This window comes from Epinephelus moara, chromosome 6 (genome assembly GCF_006386435.1).
Source record: "Epinephelus moara isolate mb chromosome 6, YSFRI_EMoa_1.0, whole genome shotgun sequence".
NCBI classification, from domain to species: domain Eukaryota; kingdom Metazoa; phylum Chordata; class Actinopteri; order Perciformes; family Serranidae; genus Epinephelus; species Epinephelus moara.
In genome coordinates this window covers 14,891,505-14,917,568 of record NC_065511.1, presented here as the reverse complement: position 1 = coordinate 14,917,568, position 26,064 = coordinate 14,891,505, and the positions used below count along the sequence as shown (strand labels likewise).

At 41.2% G+C, this 26,064-nt stretch overlaps 2 protein-coding genes across 2 annotated transcripts in view; one reads left to right on the top strand and one right to left on the bottom strand.

The window, feature by feature from the left end:
* zhx2a (zinc fingers and homeoboxes 2a) overlaps positions 1-16,136 on the top strand; it is a 35,134-nt gene extending 18,998 nt beyond the window's left edge. Inside the window, exons 2-13 of the mRNA XM_050047256.1 lie at positions 2,384-2,917; positions 3,229-3,942; positions 4,780-4,992; positions 5,694-5,948; positions 6,129-6,344; positions 6,487-6,571; positions 6,881-7,066; positions 8,717-9,135; positions 11,156-11,408; positions 11,541-11,700; positions 12,039-12,158; positions 13,621-16,136. Of these exons, the coding sequence (XP_049903213.1) occupies positions 2,819-2,917; positions 3,229-3,942; positions 4,780-4,992; positions 5,694-5,948; positions 6,129-6,344; positions 6,487-6,571; positions 6,881-7,066; positions 8,717-9,135; positions 11,156-11,408; positions 11,541-11,700; positions 12,039-12,156 (2,718 nt within the window). The 5' untranslated portion in view covers positions 2,384-2,818 and the 3' untranslated portion in view covers positions 12,157-12,158; positions 13,621-16,136. The remainder of the gene's footprint in view (positions 1-2,383; positions 2,918-3,228; positions 3,943-4,779; positions 4,993-5,693; positions 5,949-6,128; positions 6,345-6,486; positions 6,572-6,880; positions 7,067-8,716; positions 9,136-11,155; positions 11,409-11,540; positions 11,701-12,038; positions 12,159-13,620) is intronic.
* A 361-nt stretch (positions 16,137-16,497) lies between these two features.
* Positions 16,498-25,143, bottom strand: LOC126392091 (derlin-1-like). Its single transcript, XM_050047261.1, has 8 exons — positions 24,803-25,143; positions 22,945-23,056; positions 22,766-22,830; positions 22,152-22,178; positions 18,914-19,009; positions 18,681-18,733; positions 18,418-18,528; positions 16,498-17,399 (listed from the first exon to the last, which is right to left on the bottom strand). Exons 1-8 carry the CDS (start codon positions 24,953-24,955, stop codon positions 17,243-17,245), a joined length of 774 nt encoding a protein of 257 aa, XP_049903218.1. The 5' UTR covers positions 24,956-25,143; the 3' UTR covers positions 16,498-17,242.
* Positions 25,144-26,064: the final 921 nt, after the last annotated feature.

The window sequence follows — 26,064 nt, the reverse complement described above, 5'->3', positions numbered from 1 at the left end:
TCTACATTGCATTAACAGTAACTTATGTATTGTCTCTTCTCCAACACGTCTGCCACTTCCTCCTCAAGGTTTCATGATTCATTTGAAAATGTGTCATATAGTCTGAGATAACAACACTTTGCGTAAAGTTGTGGGGTTGTATGTGTCTGGATTTCTCAACACACCACTCCCTCCCTCCATCAGCATGAAACAACAAATACTCATTAAGTGAGGTAGTGCTTCTTCAGACCTCCAGTGTCCAGTGATTGCTCCTCAGCCCACTGCAATTAGTTTGTTGTAAAAGGCGTTGGCTTCTCTTTTCTTTGCAGCACCAGTGTTGTACTGGTGAGGCGATCAACAACCTGTAGTCCATCTGTTTGTTTGTCAGCTTCCTTTGACCTTCTTCACTATGAGCCATTCTTGCCAGCCGGCTGACTGTTTTGACTCCTCTACCATTTTTGGGTTGTGGCTCGCTGCAGATCCACACGGGACACCGCTGAGCTTAAATAACGCAGCATGTTGCCTTTCTTGACACGCTCAAACCAGCCTGTTTGTTGCCTGATGCAACGCTTACTCAGAGGCACAAAAGGTGTTTCCTCTCCCATATTTAATTTTTGTTCACTCTCCCTTATGTATAAGCCAATAACTCAGTTGTCTCAAACGTTTTTACAACAAATTCATTCTCATAAAGTTGATATATGCGGTGAAAGTGATATTTGCTCCATCTTAATTTCTGAAGCTTGTATTGATTGTTCATGTCAGTCCAGATGAAATCTATAATACCTCACCAATGTCCTTGACATTTTTGCTTCCTAATTGCACTGAAGACATATGCTGCATCTCTGCTGCATGGTATGGCACGGCTTTACTCAGTGTGATTAGCTCTTTTTTTGGTTTTCAGTTAGCAGAAGTTGTGGATAGTATCTGGTGCCTTGTGTTTTTTTGGTACCACCTCAATCGAGGTTCCAAGCGAGCTGAGTTGATAGTAGAAGGTGGAGTTAAAATACTGCAGATCCTTGATTGCTGCCACAAGTGTGACACGGACATCCTGCACAAACCCGCCATTTTTAAATGGCCAAGCTATGGTCCATAGAGGTCTCTAGTGATGACCTTTGTCTGCGGGCTGAGGTGAAAGTTAGTGTCACCCTGGTTCCCTCGTCAAAAAGCCAATGGGATTTTTCCTATGGTTTTTGGATTATTGCAGAAAATAAGCTCTGTGGTAAGCAGACATGATACTGACATTTCGTTTTGTTCATCAAGATAATCTTAACAAATGAAAACCACTTTCATGATTTTTGAAACCTAATTGCAATCACCAGAATTAAAAATCTAACATTATGCTATAAACAAACTACAGCATGGTCACATAACTTAACATCCCTACCACAATGAGGGCGTAAAGTCATGTTTGCTGTGATGACATTCTGTAGTGTCATTTGGCCACTTGATAGCAACCGCCTTTTTTTTGACACATAAAAGCTTCAAAGTTCACGGCATTTACTGACATATTTTATGCTATAGAACAAAACATGCAAGATAAAGGAAAAGTCCACACCAAAAAAGCTGCAATGCAAATAAAATTTAATTAAATCACTTTATGTATGGGTGATGTTTCGGGCACAAGGCCCTTCCTCAGACCTTGTGCCTGAAACGTCACCCATCCATGAAGTGATTTAATTCAATTTTATTTGCATTGGAGCTTTTTTGGTGTGCAGACTTCTTTTCCTTTATCCTACACGTTTTGACTTTTTTGTCCAGCACCCAATCCTTATTTTTGGATGTGCACGCTTCCTCGTTTGTAATAGAACAAAACATGAAAGTCTCTTAAGCTTGTGTTAACCACAGGCATTATTCCTGGGACCTAACCCAAAAGCTCATTCAAAAATCCCACTGACTTCAAGATGAGGAAACCAAGAGTGCAAAAAGCTAACTCATATCTGGGTTTTTGGGACTCATTCCTGGGGCACTCTACAGTGACAGCAGTTTTTTTTATTCACTTGAACCAGATTTTTAAAAAATAAAACTGTACACTACGCTGTACAATTGACGAAGTGCAGACGTCCCTCTGTTTGGTTGCTGATGAAAGGATTCAGTGGGTGTCGCATTGAAAATGATGCTGTGGCAGTTTTAAGTGTCGTCGTTATGATGATGAGCGGAAAATGCCACCTACACTGAGGGGGTTTTCTCCCCAGTGGAAAAAAAATAGTGTAAAGGACATGGTACCAAAAATGAGTTGAGCTGAGTGGTGTAGAGCCAAACTATGCAGAGGAAATGAGGCAATAGCTAGCAGAAGTAGAGGACATGAAGGTAAAATAAGGCTTTGTAAACAAAAGAAGGCCCAAATAAAAATGTTGGTCTAGTTGTCATAGTAATCTGTGTTCTGTCTTGTCTTTCTTTTATCTAGGTAGCATCCTGTCATGCAGTTCCAGGAGGTCTGCCAGCACTGGAGCTGACACTGTCAGCGAGCCCGGCCTACTCTACGCTACAACAGTCCCATCTTTACCAGACCTTCACCTTCCTCTGCTCTCCTCTCGCTCCAGCCACTAATCTTCCCCCAGGGGACCACTGTTCTTCAGACTCCTTAGCTGCTCACTTCCATCCCAGAAACTGTCCTGTGCTCGCTACCTCTCCGAAAAGAGAGCCCGGGCCTGTATCAGGCTTCTAGTATAAGCCAGGCCCCCTGGCTATTCTTCGCCACCTGAGATTGTTTATCCACCCACCACTCTGTGACAGTAGTCCTGCATCCTGGGCACCTCGGCCTCCTTGATATCATCACTGGCCCAGCAAAGGCACCAAGTGAGGGCAGCTGTCCACCTAGACAAACCCAGGATCCATCATCATGTCCAGTCGACGGAAGGCCTCCACTCCCTTAATGATCCGGCCAGAGCAGACCATGGTGGAGCTGGATGATGATGAAGAGGAGTCACATGACATGGAGGTATACTCTCAGTATGCCTTAGTATACCAGAAGCAGCTGGCTTTTCTTAAATAGGATGGGCTAATTAAATAAGGGTTCATACTTCCTTGTAATCATCCTAATCTTTTTCTTCTCTAGGATACATTTTCTTGTGTTTCTGTGTATTTCAGTGGATGTGTAGATTTCAGAAAGATTTAATTCATAAATCTATGACATGATGCAAACACACATCTGATATATTAATGTGTGTTTTTGTACAGGGAATATACAGTATTAAAAAATGCCATTTCTTGTAAAGTGTCTTTTTATTTCTGAAAACTGCCATCTTCTAGAGAACAACGGAGAATTACACAGAGGAGGGACCTATGGAAACAGATCTGTCAACAGAGGCAGAGCCCTCTGTGGAGTTGGACCTGATGGGCAAGGCCTCGGAAACTCCCACGGCTCCAGACAAACCAGCAACCGAGCCACCAGACCTTTCCAAGCCTCAGCGCAGACAGCAGGGGGGCTATGAGTGTAAATACTGCCCCTTCTCCACGCAGAACCTCAACACTTTCAAAGAACACGTTGACGCCAACCACCCTAACGTCATCCTCAATCCCCTGTACCTGTGTGCCGTCTGCAACTTCAACACAAAGAAGTTCGACACCCTGACGGAACACAACGAGAGGTGTCACCCAGGGGAGAGCAACTTTAAATTCAAACGCATCAAAATGAACAATCAGACAATCTTGGAACAGACAATAGAGGGGTGCAGTAACAATGCAGTCATTTACAACACTTCCAGTGCCATTTCCGGCAAAGGGGACGAACTGGGCTCACCGCCACTCAGCAAACCCTCCACAGTCAAGATCGGTAAACCAAAAATAATGTCGTCAGATATTAAACGGACAGATTTGGGTAAGCTGACCCCCGATCTGTCCAAGAAACCAATCACAGCAGTCAATGTGAACGGGACGGTCATCATCCCTGAGTCGACTCTACTCAAAGCAGAAGGCCTTTCTCACATCATGCCTTCCCTACAGCGGCCTCTAAACTATACTCAGGTAGGACACCCAGTGGAGGAACGATGCTCATTTTTTATATGTACTACTCCTCTACAGTTAAAGGAATAGTTTGACATTTTGGGAAATACACTTATTTACCTTCCTGCCCAAAGGTAGATGAGAAGGTCAGCACCACTCCCGTGTCTGTACATCAGATAAAGCTGCAGTCAGTGGGCGCTGAGCTCATTATATAATGTGATAAATGAGCTTCAGATGTGTTAGTGGATGTTTTTAACCTAACCCGGACAGAACCAAGCTACTTGTTTCCCCCTACCTCCAGTCTTTATGCTAAGCTAAGCTAGCTGTCTCATGGCTCTGGCGACACATTTGGCCTACAGACATGAGACAATCTTCTCACCCTTGAAAAGAAAACTGAAATTTTAAAGTATTTCTTCAAATTCTGGCACTGCATCGAAATTTAGCTTTTAAAAGTGGAGAAGTTGTTTGTCAAATTAACATTTTAATGTTTTGCTGGTAATGTCTTGATTTTATGGGTCTGTAATTTCCTACTCATTTCCTGGAAGTTTCCTGGAAAAAAAACAATTTAATTAAGTGCTAATTATAAGGAAACAAGATGCGGTGTTATATTGGTGCACTTCAATTGATTAATTCTAAGTAATTGCTAAGACGAGTATACAATTTAACATTTAAGGAGAATGAAGTTACTAATTATACATTATTCATTAGTTTTAAGGAAATTTTAATTTTGATTTTAATATGCACCATGCTTAATTGTATGTTCTTGTGTGAACAAAAGAACTGAAAACAGGACTTGAAGCCATCATTGGAGAATTAAAAACGGCCATCAAGTCACCATTGCTTACTGTATCTGTACAGGTGCCGAAGATCGCAGTGCCCCTCAACACCACCAAATACAACCCCTCGCTGGACGATAACCTGACGCTCATCTCTTCCTTCAACAAGTTCCCCTACCCAACCCAGGCTGAGCTCTCCTGGCTCACCGCAGCCTCAAAACATCCAGAGGAGCAAATCAAAGTCTGGTTCACCACTCAGAGGCTCAAACAGGGCATCAGCTGGTCACCTGAGGAGGTAGGAATTATAGCAATGATAATATCTGTGGCACTCTTTCAACTGTTGTCCCTCGTGAGGTTTAGTGTGTTTTATCAGGTCTTTTTCACAGCTCAGAAGCCCAGCTAAGGTATCACGTGGTTTCCCAAAGTCTAAAATTTTCTAGCTCCTTGCATTTGAAATGCTCTCAATCAGCTTGCATTCAGATTCCAAGTGCTGAGAATGATTACCATTTTAAGTTGGCTATGAAATGCCCCATGTTCGATCACTCTAAAGTAAGTCACAGCTCAAAGAACAAGTGCACTGATTGTTGTAATAAGCTTTGATCAGGTCATGAGCTTTCGTTTGAAGACTGATCTGTGTTGTTGTAGTCTGCATCAGTCTCACTTTTCATTTCACTTTACATCAACAAACTAACAACCAGCAGTCTTATAGACCTGTCAGATGAAAGTGTAATTTCTTATTTCTGGTGATGAATTTTTTTATCTATTTTTAATCCAGAAAAAGGTATGCACATATGTATATATATATACACATATACTGTATATACATCTTCAGTATACATTGTCACTCTCCATTTTCTGTCTGTGCTTTAAGCTGCTGTGACATGAATTTCCCAAGTGTGGGATCAATAAAGTTTATCTTCTCTTATCTTATGAATTCAACAGTAAAGTTAAGCAAAAATGAAACCCTCCTTAACAAGTGCTTTCCTTTTCTGACAGGTGGAAGAAGCCAGGAAGAAAATGTTCAACGGTACCATCTCCTCTATGCCTCAGACCTTCACCGTGGTTGCTCCTCAGCTCAACTCCCAATCGTCCACCAACCAGTCTGCAGCCTCCAAAGCCATGCAGTCAGCAGCCTCTGTCCTGCAGCCCCTCCCCTGTCACCTCCTGGGGCAGACGAGCCTTGTGCTGACTCCTGTCGCTAACGGCTCCACTGTCACTTGTGCACCGCTGGCACTCACCGTGGCTAACCAGGTATAACAGGCAGAAATGTTACCTTGCACAGACACAAGAACACAAACAAGTTAAGAGTTAAATCAAACTGTGGGTCAGATATTAAAGAAAAAGACAAAAATATGGATGTGAGTGACATGCTTGATTTAATCTGACAGACTTGATTTAAGGTAAGCAAAATTTCCACCACATTTGCCACAGGTGGCACAGTCGCTTAAACGACCCCTGGCCTCCCCAGTGATCGCCACAGAGAGTAAACGACCCTCCATTATTCAAACCATCTCGGCACCCTTGGCCACATCCAAGCTGGCGTCATCCAAAGTGCTGAGTTTCACAGTCGACCCCAACAAAACAGCTGAGCAGCTAACAGTGCTGAGGTCCAGCTACACACAGTGTCCTTTCCCCGAGGAAGATGAGGTAAGAATAAGTGAGTGAAATGACATTTCTTGTGCCGTGCCTTAGGAGGTCTAAATAAATGTGTTTGTTTTTTTTAACACACCACTGTCATTGATGAACACACTAAGTGTTTCATTTTCTGTTGTATTCTGTCATGTGATAGATCTACAGGCTGATAGAGACCACCGGGCTGTCCAGAGGAGAGATAAAGAAATGGTTCAGTGAACAGAGGCTCCTTAATCTCAAAGGTATGTGGTTTTATCAGTGCCACACATCTTAAATGACAAAACACTCTGACTGTGATTAACCGCACATCTTTCCGCGGGTTTTAAACAAGCTAATTTTGCATCTCAGAGGTGGATTTTAATTGCTAAGCCTTTAAAAAACAAATATACTGAGAAAGCCAGTTGTGCTTAATCGTCTTCTGTAATCAGCTGATAATGATTTTTTAACTACTGTTTATGCTGCGTCGTTTAGTAATATCAATTACCCATCTTTTGAAAAGTCGCTAACATATTGTTGGTCCTTAACTCTCTCTGTCTGTGTCTCTGTTTAAGGCGTTCCTCCACCTCCAGTGCTGGTGAAAGCAGAGGTGACACCAGCACCCAAAGACAGTCCTGTAAAGAAAGCGGTCCCCAGTCAGTTTCCCCTGCTGGAGAGGGTGAAAGGGAAGTCATCAGAACAGCTGAAGGCGCTGGAGGAGAGTTTTCAGAGAAGTGGCACTCCGACCGAGGCAGCGCTAGGTAACGCTGTCTACCAACCCTCTCACAGACAAATGAATGCAAAGGGAATGGTTGATATTTTACAACTTGGACCCTATTTTAAGTGACTAATAGGAACAACAATTTTTTAAATCGGTCCAGTATTGAGCGAGAGCGCTGCAGCCGGCAGTGACGAAATAGGCTTCAACGTAACCACTTGGAATAATTGCACCGTCAATATACATCTACTAAAAGTGCTTGTTTCTACCACTGACTCAGGCTGAGAGTGTTATTATAAGTGACAACATTATGGAAATGATCCCTACAGTAATAGACTTTTTGTTACAGAGTAAGATCCTTTTTGTTAAACCAGAAACAATCCTGAAATGGCCATCACCAAACCACCAAACTATTTCTGTCACTTTGAATTAAGTGGGTTTCATGATGATAAAGTGTGTTTATTTAAATAGTGTCTGCTGGCTTTTGCAGTGGTGATTTGGGGCTTTGTGGTTAAATAAAAAGGATCTTACTCTTGAATATAATGGAATAGCTCTGTAGGGATCCTTTCTAGATGTTGTAAAACACTTCAAATAACAATCTGACTCTGTCGGTGACAAAAACAAGCACTTTAGTGGATGTGCAAATATGCCTCGAGCAGTTACATTGCAGCCTCTTTTTCACTGCTGCTGGCTACAACAAGTCTCAATACTGGACCAATTTGTTGTTCCCATTAGTCACCTAGATACAAAACATGGGAAAATGGGTCCAGATTGGACAGTACCAAACTTACCCTTTAAATCACATATCTCAAGTTTTCGGATGCAGAGAGTTATGACTTGGTGTTAGCTCATTCTTACTTTGATTCATAATATATAACATAAGGAAGAAAGATGGAGGAAGGGACAAGTATTAATGCCCCTATTTACTCAAAAATATATTTAGACTTGACTGACTTCACGGTGGTGAGGAAGAAGACATCTTGTGTCCAGCAGTTTAACTTCTGAAATGAAAAACACAATACATTTAAACATTATCCTTTTCGTTTACAGAATTGCTAAATGTTGTAATAAACACTGCCATTTACTGAGTGCATTTATAGATTCAAACAACAACACAGTTGTTTTCTTGCTCTTTGCCTCGTGGAAAATGTGGGTGCTTGATGTGAGCACATTATACACGTTTTTGCCTGCAGAAACACAAGTCAGCCATCCTGCAGGTTGTTCGCTAATGAAGCACGAGATTGTCTTGCCAGTTACATCTATTTTTAGGATCAGTTTACATTGTGAAGTTTCTGAGAGAAAAAAAATGTTACAGAACTGTTAAAGTACTCATTATAAAACTTACTGACTGAAGGAGGATAAATTGGGTGAGAGTCAGATGGTCAGCTGAGCAGTCGGTTGTGTTCTTGTCAAAATCCTCACTCTGTAACTTAGATGCTGAACTTACTTAAAGAAGTCCAGTGGTGTTTTCTTCTATTTATACTAGTTCACAGCATGTGACTTAATTTTCTTTCACCCCAAAGGAGCTGCAGGCCCGTCTCTGGTGGGTTCCTGCAGACAGGAATAGTATAAATGTTTTTAATGAGCCCATTTTAAGTCCCCTGGACAGAGACTGAATTCCCAGGTTCCAAAAAAACTGTCCGCTCAGAGGTATCGCAGCTCATCTGATCCACTGAACTCTGTCCTGCTGCAGACCAGCTGGCCCAGGAGACCAGGCTGTCCAAGACGGAGGTGGACTGCTGGTTTTCGGAGCGCAGGGCGCTGAGGGACAACATGGAGAAGGCTTTACTCAGCATGTCTTCAAAGAGCACGGAGGACAGAGCAGAGCGGCCGGGGGTGCTGCTGAACGGGGCCTCTCATCGAGAGCACAGCGGGAAACCTCTGCGTTCCTCCCCTCATCCACCTGTCCTCTCCTCTTCTTCCTCCTCCTCCTCCTCCTCATCCTCCCCTCCTGTGCTCGCAGCCTCCTCCCCTCATCCACCAGCCCTCTCCTCGTCGGCGTCACCTCCCATCCTCACTTCATCGTCCTCCTCTTCTCCCCATCCTCCCATCCTGTCGGCCTCCACGAGCCCGGCTCCCATTTCCAGCCGCTCCCTCACCCTGCTCAAAGAGGTAAGAAAACATGTCGGCGTCAACGCTGATTAGATGACAATGTATTAGAATATGACACAAGTTAAAACTGTAATGCAAGCTATAACAAAGATGATATCAGGACGTAAATGAGTTGTGACTTAAAAGAGATTAATTGATGAGATGGAATCTTTTTAAGTACAATCTAAAGTGAGACGACGTGTAAAATTGATTCATCTTGAGAAGGTGCTGTGGTGGTGCTTGAGTTAAAACTGTGATTGACACTGTATGATAAGATTTACTGATACATCAATATTAGAAATGAGATAAGACAGCAGGTGACTACAAGGTCAGATCTGACAAACTAAAGAGAAGGAGCTGGAGTAGTGTTGTGCCTAGAAAACTGCAGTATCCCATAGGATCACAAAACCTATAAATGGAACATATATCCATGAGATGTCTCTCGTACGACAGCAGAACTCTTATTCTCTGTAACGCAGATGCAGGCTGCCAGTTAAAAAATTATTTCAACTACTGCTCGCTAATTTAAAAAGAGTCTATCAGCCTGTCAGCAGCATCCAATGTATTTATCTCATCGCCCAAACCCACATAGCACATAAAGGTAGATGTGTAGGATGTTAAATATGATTCTCAGCTGAATTGTTGAAAATGGAGTCAACCATACTCCTGTGAGCCCCTGTGATGCTTTTAACTGCTGGAGAGAATCTGGCAAGCTTTGACACACTGCAGCAAAGCTAATGTAAGTAAATGAGGCAGCTGTTTACAACTGTTGTAATCACATTGTGTATCCATAAACAAAATGTTATCTACGTAGGGGAAAATGCCATAAAGCACTTTTAAACATAACTAAATGCTTTTACACAGCAGAGGAGTGATGAATAAGAACTAAACTATTCCTATTGGCATGATGTCTTCCACACAACAGGAGTGGTCGATGCCTTTATTTGCAGCCCTAGAAGCTCAGAAAAATCTACCTTGTCCCTAAGAAAATTGTCTTTTTGCTTTATAACACTAGTATTTTATGTGAAAGTACTCATGACAGAAGCACTTTGAAAGAAATATATTAACATGTGAATTTATTGCATGAAAATAAAAACGCCCCCAGTGTGAAAAGGCCTTAACAGTCTAAAGCCATGCTAGCAACTCTGTTGGGTTGCACTTAGATACAGCAGCACTTTGAGCTAAATGCTAACAACGGCATGCTAACATGCTCACAATGGCCAGGGTGTCTGCAGGACCTTTCAAAGTCTTAATATATCTTAAATTTATAAATGTAAATATTGTCTTTTTACTTTATACTTGCACTTACCTGTTGGCAAATTGTAGGTTAACCTAACTCACTGTAATAACCATATTCCTACATAAAACCCACTGCTGCACAAGACTACATACTGTATATACTGCTTAAGTTTACTTACCTGCTTCAATAAGAAGATTTGAAAAAGAAGATTTAATGATTTAATTGTCTGGTAAGTGCAGACACCCTGAGGATAATGATAACATGTTGATGTTAAGCAGGTTTACTGTTTACCATGTTTGCCATCTTAGTTTAGTTCAGTTCAGTGGTAGAGAAAGTATCCAGATCCTTGGAAGATAAACAATGCAACATATTCCAAAACCATCCCTTGTGACCCACTATAAGTTTGTGGTGGTGTATTGAACTGCAGAGACTCTGCCCTCTGCCTGTATGTTTTTCATTTTCCTCTTATTTTCTGTGTTGGGGATGTTAGCTGACGAGTGTGTTTACAAACCTTAAAACCAAGGCATTCATGGGCTAAAACAGACATGTAAAGTGTACAACAGAAATTGTACACTTTACATGTCATTTTGTTGATCACCTATACGTGTATCTATTAATCGTGAGCTCTGGCAAGAGGTGTCAAAGACATGATATTAATAGAAAAGCGAGGCACAACCTATTTTTTACTTTCCCTGATCATTGAATCCATAGCCTTGTTTATTACCCCGGCCCTATAAAGCGTTTTTATTATGAAACAGTGGATGGATTTAATATATTTGTTAACATTATCTGTCTTGACAGATGTTCTGTCGGACTCAGTGGCCATCTCCTGAGGAGTACAGCCAGCTCGAGGTGCAAACAAGCCTGGGACGCACCGACATTGTCCGCTGGTTCAAGGACCACCGCTCAGCGCTGAAAAATGGCGAAACTCTGGACTGGATGGAAAGTTTCCAAAACCAAAACCTTGCAGAGCAGCAAAAAGCAGGCCAGGAACAGAACGGCCAGAGCTCTGAGAAAAACCAGAGTGTTTCCTTGGACGTCAAAGCTGTGAAAGGTGAGTGCTGGAAAAGAAGATGGAGTAGAGAATACTTTTCTTTCTTAAAATTATGTTGTAAAGTCTATACCCTTTTTTGACTGTGTTTTCTCTGTTGTCGTGCACATTCTAATTCTACCACTGTTGATGCAGTGGAGGAGGCTGATGAGAACACAGCAGCTGCTACAGAGCACTCAAAGCTGTCCGACCAAGACAAAGTCCAGTGGTTGACTGACAGATTGGCCCACAGTGTGACCGACCTGAGCCGGACCAGACCAGACCAGACCAGCTCTGGTGCTGCTGACAAAGGGAGGTGGGTGGAGAGAGGGAGACAAATCTTTTATCCTATATTTATTTTCTTGTGTTAGATGTTATACAGACAAAAAGACCGGCTTTTTCAAGGGATATCTGAGGAGTTATTTTAGGGTTTTTGTGAGAACAATCTAAAAATACAGCACTGTATGGACAAGTTGTGGATGCTGAATTATTCTTTGCACTTGTTATTTGTTGCATCAACCAGATATTCATGCATGGTTTAGGACATTTTTCACTGAAGCATTCAGTGTGCAGATGAAAATATTTCTTTGATGTTTGATTCTTGCTCCTAGAAGGAGTCTGTTTGTGTTTAAACTTTGTTTGTTCTCTTGCCAGGTGGGTAAAGGTGACTATGGCGGTGGGGGAGGAGAGTGAAGCGGGAGTGGAAAGACAGAGGCTGGCAACAGACACTGAAGTTCCGACCTTGGAGCAACCAGGGAGGGTCACTGGTTGATGGTAGGTTGAACTGGTGAAATATCCTCCTAAAGAAAATTAGTATCTGATTAGAAACTGAGAAAAGCTGCAGAAAGTAATAATACACTGGAGCAGCTCTTTCCACATCATACATGCTCCTATTATGATGAGAAAATATTGATTAGTCCAATTTTAAAGTCTGTAATGGATTGATGTTGATTTGTGGGACTTGGCTTGAGTAAACAGATAAATAAATGGTGATCTGTTCCTTTAAGATGCCACAGCTGCAGTCTCCAGCTACCCAGGAAGTTATTAGGGTGTAATTACCTCCGATTGGCCCTTCAAAAAAGATGGCATGCTGGGATGGCAGGATGATATTTGGACCCACACCATCATTAGCATCAAAGATGTAGACACACACACACACACACACACACACACAGCGTTATTGTCACAGGAAGGCAGAACCAAGGGTGCAATTGGGTTATACTTCTTATTTTATTATTTTATCCAGTAAAGTTTTGTCTTTACTCCATATGTAAAACCATTATTTAGCTGTTCAGTATTTCTGAATTTCTCAGTGACCATCACAACCAAGCCAGCATATGTTCAAATCATACTCTGGAAACAATGTTTCATTTAAATAAACTTGCCTTGCCCAAAACAGACAAAAAAGAAACCATTTAACTACATAGCCTGCCTACTTATAGTAGAAGCGCAAATGACACAAAAAAAAAAGACCAAATCAACAAAAATCTGCAAGTCTACAAAGTCGGGCAGGCAGAATGATCCACTCCTGAATCACTCCTGGTGTGGTATGACGCCACGTGGTGGATAGAACAAAACCAGGTTGCAGCCATGACAGCCAGACCGTGGAAAGCTCCGCCTGGTGGAATTGTCCCTACCAGCTTCCTTACAGCCAAGATGGCAGCAAAGACAGCAAAAATGTTGTTTTTTTCATCTCATAATGTGTCAAACTTTAGTGGAACGTAATATATTGAGTATGGAATTAATCTGCAGAGTCTCAAAATGAGACCAAACTTTTCTATGGATGTGAGTTTTTGAGCCATGATGACGACTAAAATGTGGCCTGAAAAAACGGCAGGTCTTGTTCTAAGTTAAGACGATTTGCGGAAATCTTGCAGCCCCTATTGGCCAGTTCTGAGGAGTGAGGAGTCAGCAGTCAATGTTGGTATAAAACAGTTAATAAAACAAGATTTTCAACATTTGTGCACCACTGCAACCACAAGAGATCCCTGAGCATTAAGTCATAAATGTGCACACTAAATAGGAGGCTGATTGGTCCAGCACACACCCTCACACACACACACACGCGCCCACACACGACCAAATGCACAATCCCCTCCAGGCTTAATAAGTAAAAATAATATAACACTGAACTATATTTCCTTTGAATGCAGGAGAGGGAGAACAGTGATTTTTACCTTGAACAGTGAGCCCATGTTTATTTCATAGTCCTTGTTTCTGTCCAATTCTGTTCCAGGTCGAGTAAATCATTGACTGCTGAGTCACCGACCGTCATGCGGCTGACTCAAGATGACTGAATGTGGAACCAGTGATGTAACTGTCTGCCTGTGATGTCATCACAAAGCACCGGGGACGTTGGAGTTCCACTGTTAAAACACTGACTGATGTGCGGTGCAGATGCTGACATTAAGAGGAGTGCCAAAGCTGGACTTGATGCATTGTTCTTACTACTACACTTTTTTTATTTTAAGAAGCACCCTTGTAAATATTTTTCTGTATTACAAAAAAAAAAAGTTTGTACAGTTTTACTGGGAGGGCAAGTTTTGTTACATTTTTTTAAAAAAAAAAGTCGTGACTGGTGCCCCGAAACCTGGAATGTTTTCTTGTCGTCGTTGTTTTAAGATCAAAGTGTATGATAGTCTGTTATTCGCTGATAATCAGTCCTATTTTTTTGAAAATCAGACCTGCTCATTATGAGTAGTCTTTGATGGCACTTGCATATATCCCTGTGGTAGTGATAGATATTAGGCTCATCATCTCAAACTGTTAGGAAACTTTTCCTTTTCTCCTGCAGCGTCACTTCGACTCGCACTCATAGAAATACACTGATGGAGGTGGAAATCACTCAGAAGTGCTTGAGTGGCAGTTAGACGGTGCAACAGTGTTTTGGGCAATCTGAACACACAACATGACATAGATATGATTAATCACATAGAGACAAGAGCGGAGTGTCTGTTTGATCGCACCATGCTGCCTTTTCTGCTCTCTTATCTGACATTTGCCTCAGAGCTGGGTACACTACAGACTGGTGACGATGATTTCTGCTCATCACTTCTTTGTTTGAAAAAAACCCAACTTGATATATCCTTGACTGAGCTTGTCAAGAACGTTCTGGTGAAAGTGTTTCACACATGATGAAATAACTGAAGCTCCTGTGATCTGTGAACACACCTCTTGTGGAAGGTCCTCCTGTTCAAAGCTGGATTGGTTTTTAGTTGATTTCTGTACAGTCAGTTCAGAACACCTGAAAACGGTGGTTCGCGAGTTACAGAGAGAAACGATTTCCTGAAAAACAGCAAAAAGCATTTGGAACATCACAACAGCCAAAGCTGTCATGTACTTCTTGCATGTGCTTCAACGATCTTCTTTTTTTTTTTAAACTCATTTTCAAAAATGATTTAAAGGGACATCTGTGATTTTACTGGTCAGATTGCAAGCGCTCGCAATATTTGTGCAACAAAAAAAAAAAAAAGTTGAGTTGAACTGTCATTTAACCCTGGTTTGAACAGCAGGTGTATGGCTATCTGCTGGCTGAATGTCTGCTGCTGCTGCTGCTGCTTTAGTTTCCTGTTCAGACAAGTATCTGGGATACTGTACATTTGGTTGGCTAGAATGGAAAACCGCTTGCATTTTTCATTTTCTACTTTAAGTCTGCTGTAACTCAATAAATACACAACCAACTGTAAAAGTCTCAGTCTTCCAGTGTAAACTGCATGCATCAAAAACCTGGACAAGGTACAGAGATTAAGATTGCTCATTTACCTCAGAACAAAATGAATTTGTGTATTTCAAGTTTGACAGAACCTCAGTGCTTAGTTAAAGATATACTATGAAGGATTTACTCAAAAACAGTGGATAGACTCACAGATGTAATCCTTCTTGATCATCACGTGTGGCTGTGTATTTTTCTGCAGAGACTCTGCCCTCTGTCCATATTTTCTTATTATTCTCTGTATTCAGGACATTTATGGGCGTGTACCCCCACAGCACTCAGGTGAGGTCAGGGCTTTATGAAAAGGTAACAACCTGGTGCCAGACCATAAGCAGCAGGGATCCAAGAGACTTAGCACCCAAAAAACACAAGTATAGTGAGGTGAATTGCCAAATGAAAGTGAATCTGGGGTTGGCATTCACTTTTGCTGGCGACTGTGCACTGGCTTGTAACGTCACTTAAAAAATTTTTCCACCTGTATATCTGGGTTTGGTCAAACCTGACAGGTGATTTTGCATATTTGTAGTGATGGTTTTAATCAACGGCTTCAGCTGCTCCAATTATTTTAGCTCACCATGTGTTAGTCGGGAAACATATTGGTGTGACACGTTTGAAGTGTGCTCCTCCAGGTGGCACCCACGCTAACGGAGGTCAATCAGACAAGTTTGTGTGGCACTTTCTTTCATACTTGTATTACGTATACGTTCCTTTTCATTGCCATTTTAACTTCCAGCCGGAGCTCAATCAACTTGCTCAATGTGCGGTCCCTCAGTGTGTGATTGAAATTTAGGAGGCGTGTGTGTGTCACCTCCTCTGCAACCTATGTTTACCCATAACACCCTTCTATGTGTAGGTTTGTAGAGGCGTTAACAAGTAACATAATGACCAGAATTCTGGCTTTATGTGCACTTTGTTTGATGCAATTAACAAATTGAACCAAAATTGAGAATTAGAGCACAATTGCCTCGTTGCATTTGCATACAAATAAAACCTTACAGGCTGCCAGTAAACTGCAGAATAAAACTATATGTATTATAATTAAAGCTGAAACAGTTTGTCAATAAATTAGTCGATTGACAGAAAAATAATTTCCTGGTTTGATGGTAATTTTTCAAGCAAATATTCAAACGTAACCTCATTCAGACTTCTAAATGGTGACGAGTTTCAGCTTTTTTGTTTTGTTTTATATCACAGTAACATTAGTATATTTGGGTTTTGAGCTATCACCTGACCAACAAGCAAAACATTTTCACTGTTATATTTATGAAATAAGTGATTCATGACAAATCATATTTGGCACACTGGACTATGACTGGCTGAGCTCTCCTGGCGTGAGGGAAGAAAATCAGTGTTGCATGAAGGAAACATGGTTAGTTTGATAAATACACTCAGACTCGTTCATCCTTTCAATAAACAACTGTTATATTTACAAAAAAAAAAGATCAAAATCCCATCTTCACCTCTTTTTGATTAAGATGAGATCTTAAGACAGAGGAAGATCAGGTCTGTGCCACAGAGGCTTAAAAAACATTTTTACACCCATGTAAAATCAGACCTGGAAACAGTGCTCTCTAAATAGCCCATGTTCTGCTGAGAGCACACTCCCAGTGCGTTGGTAATTACAATGTAATCTGATATGGCATCACAGAGAGAAAGAGAGAGAGAGAGACACCAGAGTCAAAATCAACAGCGTGCTGGTGTGCAGCTGCAACATCTCTTGTCCTGACAGTCCCATGGCAGGGTGCGGAGAAACAGTGGAGTGGAGGGTGAAAAGAAGAGGACAGAAAGGAAGAGGGGAGATAAAGATTCATTACATTAAAAAAAATATCTATTTATTCATATTTTGTTCTATCTGCTTCACATGGACACATCCGCAGTAGTAGTAATAGTAGAGCTGGGTGAATTCAGCCTATGGCTGGTCTGAGTCCTGCTGTGCGCTGCTGTCTTGGTTAAAATGCGTGCTTCCTCGAATTTCATCCTTGTGTGTCCTTAAACATGAACGTAAACTAAAGTCAAGGTTTTCTCCCAAACGCAAGAATAAGAAAAAGCAAGCACTTTAACCTCAAACACAAACTGCAGCGCCGTTTGTTTTGGGGAGTAAACAGGACGGGAGGGGGCGTAGCTCTCTCTCTCTTCTTGTCTCAGCTTATTCACCCCCCAGACGGAAGCCTTGGCCCCAGTTGTGGCGTCCTCCTCTCCCTCCTCCTCCCCCACCTCCTCCTCCCTGCTCCTGGGCAGCTGGTCTGCTGGGGGGGACTCCAAAACCTGACACCCCTCCCCTCCTGTTGGGGAAGAACCGGTACCTGGAGAGAGGAGGAGAGAGATGTGCGGAGGGATGAGAGGGGAAGTGTTAAACTCAGATCAGTAAAACAGATGACTTTAGAGCATTTTATAATCAATAATTAGTGCAGTTTTATCCTGAGATCTGGCTACATGGTGAGGCAGCTACCCAGAGCTTTACTACAAATAAGTCCTAACAGTCCAGTTGGTAAAACAACACAAGCAGTCACACAACTTGTCTCATCATTTCATGAAGCATGATGAGCTCCTGAGCAGCTCTAATGTCCTCGTGGTATATCTGTTAGTTTGATGGGGCAGTGTGGCTTTTGTTATGTGTCACTGTACATGGCTGACTTAACTAGTTTCCTCTCTTGGGATGAATCCAGAACGACTCAGATTTCTAAAATACTTGTATGAAAGTGAAACTCAAAGCACAAAGAACAGATGGTTCAAGTTGAACCAAGAAGAAGCTCTAAAAGATCTAATGAACTTTTTTTTAACAGTTTGGGTAATAATCTGAACTCTTTTTGTGCTTGTCTTTCAAAATAGTGGTTTAGGTGATAAAGACAAAGTTCAAGACATGATCAAACCCTGTCTAATGACTTTAATGGTTCCCCTGTGCCCTGCATCTTAAAGCAGCAAGCATGTAACTAATGCTCCACAGCAGCTATTGCAGCCACAAGTGAAGATCATGGTATAATGGTTAATGCTTAAACTGTGTTAGATAAGTACAATTAAAGAAGAGGCAAACTGACTCAGTTACACATTGTGATATAGCTTACATTGCTAACATTAGCCAGCATAAGCTACTGGTCACACCACATCAAGTACGGCTGGAGCAGCCAAATCCCTTTTCATTTGTAAGTGGGAAACATGTTATGTCTTCATTCAAAACTTACATAGTCTCAATTAAAAGATGTGTATAGAACATCCTTAATATCCCAAAATGTCAGCTGTTGGTGAGTTTATTGTTATATACCCCCCCCCCCCCAAAAAAAACCCTCCAGAATAAAATCCAGGTTTGACAAAAAAAAAACTTACAAGAACTCTGGTGTGGAGAGGAAGGAGCGTCCTCCCAGGTCCATGGGGTATTTGAACATGAGGAAGAAGTAGAGGTGACCCACCAGGTTCCCCGTCAGTTCATTTACAAACCTGCACAATAACAGCAAAGAGAAGAAGAAGAGTCAAACAGAACAGAACTAACATTACACAGGGCTGGTGTAACATGGACACATTCAGTTGTAACACAGGCTGTTTATCAGGGTGGATTTACATCTTTGATTCAACTAAATAAAAACACTTACGAGCCTCCAATGATGAAGTTGAAGACCAGGATGACCCAAGGTAAATAATGTGCCTACAGAACAACCAGACATAAAATCAATATGACTATCAAAATAAGCCTCACATCGCAGTGGTATTGTAATAATGACAGTCCATATGATAAAAACCTGCTCTGATAAGATACCTTTAACTGTTAACTAGATAAAACTTTATTATTTGCAATGTAACGAGCGTTGGTGATAAAACATGATACCTTGAATCGTGTTCCGAACCAGAAGGACACGACCATGTCTTTGTTGAACTGAGCCCAGACGTAGAGCACTGACATAATCATTGGGATCATCAGCAGCTGATCATAACAACAAAAACAACAATATATGAATCCAGCTGAACGCCATCAACAAGACAGCTGTGTGAACAAGGTTTCCTGATAATTTTTCAAATTTTGGTCAAATTAGGACCAGTGCAATATCACCTAACATCTGAGGGTGTTTCATAAAGCAAGGCTTGTTGTGAAAAGTCTGTCTTGAGTGAGCCTAACACACTGAACCAGCATTAAAGAAATATTATAACACCTCAGCATAAACAGAGCAGACGCACTACTCGTCCCTGTGTGAGACTGTTTATGTAGAAGTGTTATGAACAGTAAGGTTATAGTGAAAATGCATGATAAGACAATGAGACTTTGATAATACTGCAAAATTTTTGTACGTTTTTGTAACGCATGTTTCATCAAGAATTTTCTCAGATTTTGGATTCTTCCTTCACTGTGGAGGCATGCATGAAAAACAAAGTTTTCCTCACAAATTTAACGTCACACGGGGTGAGTAATTAACATACATATGGTCATATTTAGGGTGTAAGTGCTGAAAATTGATGTAGCACACATGTACAAAACACTCTGACATATTAAATAAGACCCTTGCCAGGTAATTTTTTTTTATTTTTTTGAAAACGCAGACTTCGGGGAGTAAGTTCATTTAATTTTGTGACATTTAAAAGATGAAAAAAAAGTGAAAATGGTACTTAATAAGCCACAGGTCAGAGATAATTATCACTTTAATTGCAGTGTATTTTCAAGCTCAAATGTTGAATGGAATACTGCGCAGATACTTACGACTAAAAAAATATGAGCTGGAATTTTAAGTACACAAGAAGTACAGCTTGTGTCAATTGTGGCATTTGGTACATGTACTGCAAACTGACACGTTTAAAACGCTGTAGTAAACAATAGGGCTGAGTACTGTTATTCAATAAATGTAAGGTACGAACCAAATTAACCCAGTAACAAGTAGTACCAAAACTTTCCACTCAAATGATACCTACATTCAATGCGATAATGTGATTGTCTCACTCCTGCAGCAGTTACTTACAACCTTTAAAGTCTGTAGTGTCCTGAAGCCGAGTACGGTGTATTTGACACAGGTGGGAGTCCAGGGGTCTGTTTCACAAAGCAGGTTTAGTGAAAACTCAGTCTGTTAACCCTGAAATGAGGGAAACTCTGGGTTTTCCGTTTCAGAAAAGGAGGTAACTTAAACCACAGAAGGCAGAGTAACTCCAGCCCGTTTCAGAAAGAGAGGTAACTTAAGCTCGATGTCAGTTACTATGGCAACTGACTCTGTGAACCTAACCTGGTCAGGAGCAGGTTTTCTTCAATGAACCTCGAGTCTCCTCCCTCTTATGCCACACACGCAGTGTGATTCCTTCATTCATTTGTTTAGTGTTGCGCGGGTTTCAGCGAGTTTGATCATCTGTCCTCAAGGTAAAGTTGGATCCTAAAGTGTGTTCTAGTTCTAAATCTACTTTTTTCGACCATGGCATGTCCGTTCTTGTAGGACCCTGTGGACGAAGAGGCAGTGTTACTGAGGAGGGAGTTACGCATTCGTCGGGAGATTATTCACAGGCCCAGAATTGACGTATTATCATTTCCAGAACATTTTCTTTTTGAACCGTTTCACATCACAGTCCATCATTTATATCCATAACCTCATCTGTCGTGACATAAGCAACGTCACCAACCGTGGACGTGCACTTCCATCTACCCAGATTCTTTGTGTTGCTCTTCGTTTTTTTGCAAACGGGAGTTTTCTGTATAATATCGGAGATGCAGAAAATATCAGTAAGGCCACTGTCTGCAGAGCCGTGAGAAAAGTGTCCCTAGCTCTGAAACGTCTATTAAACTCTTTTGCTGTGTTCCCTGGACATAAACCTGTGAGGGTCATCAAGGAGGAGTTCCACAGGATTGCAGGTGAATGATGTAGAAATCAGTTAAAATTTATGATTATAAATCATATTCAGTTAATGACATGGTGCTGCAACCTCAGACTGGGATTAGTCATTTTAATTTCTTTTAGGATTTCCCGGTGTGATAGGGTGCATTGATGGAACCCACATTCCCATCATTGCTCCTTCACAAAATGAAGGAGACTATGTGAATATGAAGTCCATTCACAGCATTAATGTGCAGGTAGATTGACTGTCTCAAAATGTCAGACTGCATCACACTGCAAAAACTCAAAATCATACCAAGAATATGTGTCTTATTTCTAGTCAAAATGTCTCATTTCTAGTCAAAACAAATCACACCTAAAAGTAACTTGTTTTTAGACCATTTTCACTTGAAAAATAATGAGGTGGGATTGCATCTAAGTGAACTAAATTTTAGCTTTAACACCATTCCACCTGTTTGCATCTGTAGCCTAACATTATTGTGATTGCATAAATGTATAAAATAAATTTAAACTTAGGCTACGCATTGACTCGAGCAGTAATTTTCTCCCACGCCGACTCCCGTTCCTTCGCTGCTGCAGCCGTGTTACTCTTCTTCCTGAAAACAGCTTCAAATTCGCTGTATGAGCGCATTAAAATATCCAACTCCAGAGGAGTAAAAAAATGCAGACCTTTTCTTGTAGCTTGTTGCCATGGTGAATCGTGGTATCGGGGCTCCATTGATGACGGCTTTTTAAAGTCGTGGTGCACACGCTTAACTCAGAGTGAACAAACTCTGTGTTGATTGAACCGATTGAAATCACCTGTTCTGAAACCTGTAACCCAGAGTTTCCCATCTCAGAGTTACTCAACTCAGAGTTCAGGGTTAGGCTCAGAGTTTGTTGAACATCCTTTCTGAAACGGACCCCAGTGTGCAGAGATGCCACCAAAATGTTTGAAAGTATGGCTAAACACCTATAGTAGAAAAAAAACATCGAATTAAGTACTCTATTGAGACTGATATCACTTTAAGTGTACTGGTATTGGTAATGGTATCATAATTTGCTGCCCTAGTAAGGAGCGCCTTTCAGCGATTCATTGTACCACTACTTGAGCCTGAGGTGAAGCAGTTCTTTCTTTAAGTGAGCCTGGTTTAAGCTGTAATCGCATTATGAAACCCTCCTCAGATCTCAAGTGATTATTGCTATATGCTTTATATACACAGTATACACGGGTCATAATTTCATGTTGTGGTATAAATACAGAGAGACAAAAATTCTCACCCGCATGTTCATGAGCAGCCCGGTTATCTATAGCTAGAGTCAAGGACAACAACATTGTAGCTCAATACAATCACAGCTGGAGCCTTAAGATTAGAGCAGCTGGTGACTGGAAGGTCGCCAGGTCAAATCCCCAGCCCGTCTGACTGACACCCACCACTTCAGCCTCTTCCCCTTGCATAAGGAGAGCTGGATTTTGCCCAAATTTGTCTCACAAACAAGAAATGTCTGTGAAAAGTCAACACAAGCTGACAATCAGAACTGAACTCCTGACAAAACGGCAGTGTCGAGATATGGGCCGGGCTGTACTGCTTGTGCTGCATGTGACCTAGATTAGGTTTCTCTGCTCTGCAGGGGTAGACTGACACTGGGCCACTGGCACAGAGCCACCCTGACATGGCACAGTGCTGCAGAGAGAGAGAGAGAGAGAGAGAGATACAAGAAAGACAGACAAGAGAGAAATGCAGAGAGGCAAAGATGGCAGCAGAGAGCTAGGATCAATGGTGGAGTGGAAAACAGGCCAACAGGGATATAACCTCAGATGTTAAAGGCAGATTGCAATTTATCATTAAACAGGATGTTTCAGAGGGCTGGGGGTGATGCCATTTGAAGGATACAACAATGCAGATCCAGTTGAAGAGGAGCATGAAGATATAGTCTGCAGGCCTGCCATCAAACGCCCCTGGATACCAAGAAAAAGATTAGCACAACAAAAAGAGCATCCAGTGTGTGTGTGTGTGTGTGTGTGTGTGTGTGTGTGTGTGTGTGTGTGAGCTACTGAAGCCCGTAGTCTCACCTGTCTCTAGCCGAGTGGAGTAATGGTAGAGGAAATACAGGTTGACCAGGTACAGAAACCCAGTGTTAGGTGTTATTGGGAAATACAAGGTGGCTGTCACTGGTCTCCAGAGCTGAAACAAACAGACGAGACATTAGTTTAACAGAGATGTAGCACGACATAAACATAGCTGTGTTTGTTCACAGATCCAGACTTTAAAGGCTGTCCTTGTAACACACATGAAGTCTCATGTGGATTGTAAATGATAACTTCTAAGCACTAAGAAAACGTAGCACTAGACAGCTGGTGTTCCTCTGCACAGCCACTATTAGATTCAAAGGTTTTATTTGAAGGTAACAGACATCAGATCAATACAGCATTTAGGAGGTGACTTCAGGGGTGATGATTACTTCCTGCGTTAAATTACTATTAATCAAGAGGAAAGTGACAGGGTATAATTACAACATACAATACCGAGGTGCGATAAATTGCAAATGTGCCTAGGTTATAATTAAATATGCTGCTTGATTATTATTCACTGATATTGTCCATATTATAACAAAAGATGGATATGGCTTCGTAGCATTTGAATTTGCAATAAGCCTTCACCCATGGTTACACTAAAACCTGGACTTCTGTGTCCAGCAGCTCTCATCTGCAGCCTGCTGTGTGTGATAGTGGAAACTTCAAGGGTCTATGAACAGTAATCAGAGGTGTATAATATTGTACTGACTGAGTTGCCATATAATAATAATGGTTTTCATTGATATCTTCACTTAGAATTAATAACCTACAGTATATCATGAGATTGAGACTCAATTTTCTTATTCAGTTGCCAAGCAACAAAACAACTCCAAGTGAGTAGAGTAATACAATAATAAGCTATTCAGCTGCAGACAGTCTCTGTGTCTCTCTGAGATATCAGTAACTTATTATAGCTTCCGCACCAGTTTGCTCTCTGGAAGGTTAATCAGTAGGCAGTCATATAACACCAGTGTGTGATGATTGCTCAACTAACAAGTGGTGAAAGAAATATTCAAACCCTTTACTCAAGTAAAGGTAGCAGAAAAGTGGTCCAATACATGTAAGAGTCACAATTCTTACTGTAGTAAAAGTACAGAGGTATTAACAGGAAAAGCAAACATAAAAGCTGAAATTCTGCTACCATGCTCGCAAGTGGCAAGTTTTATATGTTATATTTAATAGGTAGGTGTTATTAAAGTGTTAATGTGGAAAATATACCTTTAGGAAATAATATAATCTTAATCTTCAAAGTAACCAGTACCTGTAAAATTATATTTTTAATTTAGTAAAAGAGAAAAGCCAAATACTGTCCTCTCAAATAAGTAAAGTACTTGTACTTCTATGCACTACTTGAGTACTTAGTAACTTTTCACCACTGCAAGGAAGCAGTTTGAGGAGGCTATTTTGTCCTGATTGCTGTGAATGAATAGTAAACATGCTGCCTGCAGGTCTTAAATCGGAGAAGGAAAAGCCCTTTACAAGTAGTCTAAAATATTTTTTTCGCCTTAAGGCATGCACAACATTAACACCTGAAACATGACTGCTTTTATTCAATCGAATATTAACAATGCAACACTTCGGCTACCTTACTATCTCTTTAAGTTTGCACTGATGGTAAATTAATTTTATACCTTTTTTCAGTGTTGCTAAATTAAGTAGCATTTTGACAGCTTCCGGAAGTCATAAACTCCTACGTCTCGCCCTCTCATTGGCTGTCGCACAGCACAGGCCTACTCAGTTAGCCTAGCTAGCTAACGGCTAACTAACCGACCAACTCCAAAACACAGAGACCACAGCATTTAAGAGCAACTCCCACACACGCAGGTGAACAGAAACAAAATATAACGTTACTCACATGAAATCTGTTAAAGACGAGCTCTGGAAACAGCATGAGGTTCCTGAAATCTACCAATCCCAGTTTTCCAATAAAGGGAACAGCAATCGAGGCAGCAAACCAGGACCGGGTGATGAAAGGGATGCTTCTGAACCAGTCCCCGATATCTGACATCTTTCTATGTGATTAGTGCCGAGTTATAACCATGAAACGACAGCTCCTGTTTGAAAATAAATTAATATCCCCCCAAAAACTGCGACCCCTCGCTACCTTTTTATCAGAATGCTCCACTGCTAACTTTACATGACGTGGCTAATCACACAGAGCTAGCTTTACATATGATAAGGGTGCTAAGATCAGAGCGGACACATCCGGTTGAGCTTTTCAAAGTGAAAGCAAACGTATGACCTCTACTACTACTAATACCACCACTTTTCACTAAAAACAAAACTGATAAACAACAAAAAGGGGAAATAGTGCTTATTAAAATAGAAGTTATATCTAGGAAAATAAAAAATGTTTCTTAGAAGAAAAAATACAATTCCATTTCTAAGGGTAATAAGACTAAAGTGGGGGGGGGGAGTAGGACTGATTGCCCAGGGCCAAAGTGTAAGGGGGGCCCTTGAAAAGCCTTCAATTAAAAGTTTGGTTTTGTTAGGACTTTTTTTTTTAAATAATAAGTGCCATAACTAAATTAAAATTGGGCAATAAATCAGTTTAAACACTGACCTTTGTATAAAAAACCCTCTCGCCCCTTAAGGATGCAACATTGTTTAGTTCGCCTTTGCAAGGATTCATCTCTAAACACAGCTTGAGCCAAGTGAGTGACTGCTTCTGGAAACTTGGTTTCCCAAAAAACAAGAGAAAAGGAAATAAAGGAAAGGGAAAGAAAGCAAACTGACATTGTGAAAAAAATGGAAAGTTGTGAGAAAGATATGGATCAAAAGGAGAATGGCAGGGGGCCCACAGAGACTGCTTATGCACAGGGCCCAGAATTTGGTGCCACTCCCCTGACACCCAGTGGTGATTATGGAGAAACATTACATTTCTGCTCGAGTCATGTCAAATTTTCTGCAGTTCATTTATTTTGAAAAGTATCATTATTATATTAAACTATATCGTGCTCTTAATTTGAAGGGAGCATATTAGAACCGGATGTATTTTATTGTGCCCAAGCAATATATTTTGGTTTTGCTTTGCATTATTACATTACTTCCTGTGATATTTGCAAGTGCCCCCGCTGGACCATCCAGAGGCAGCCAGCGACCCAACAGGCGTGTCAG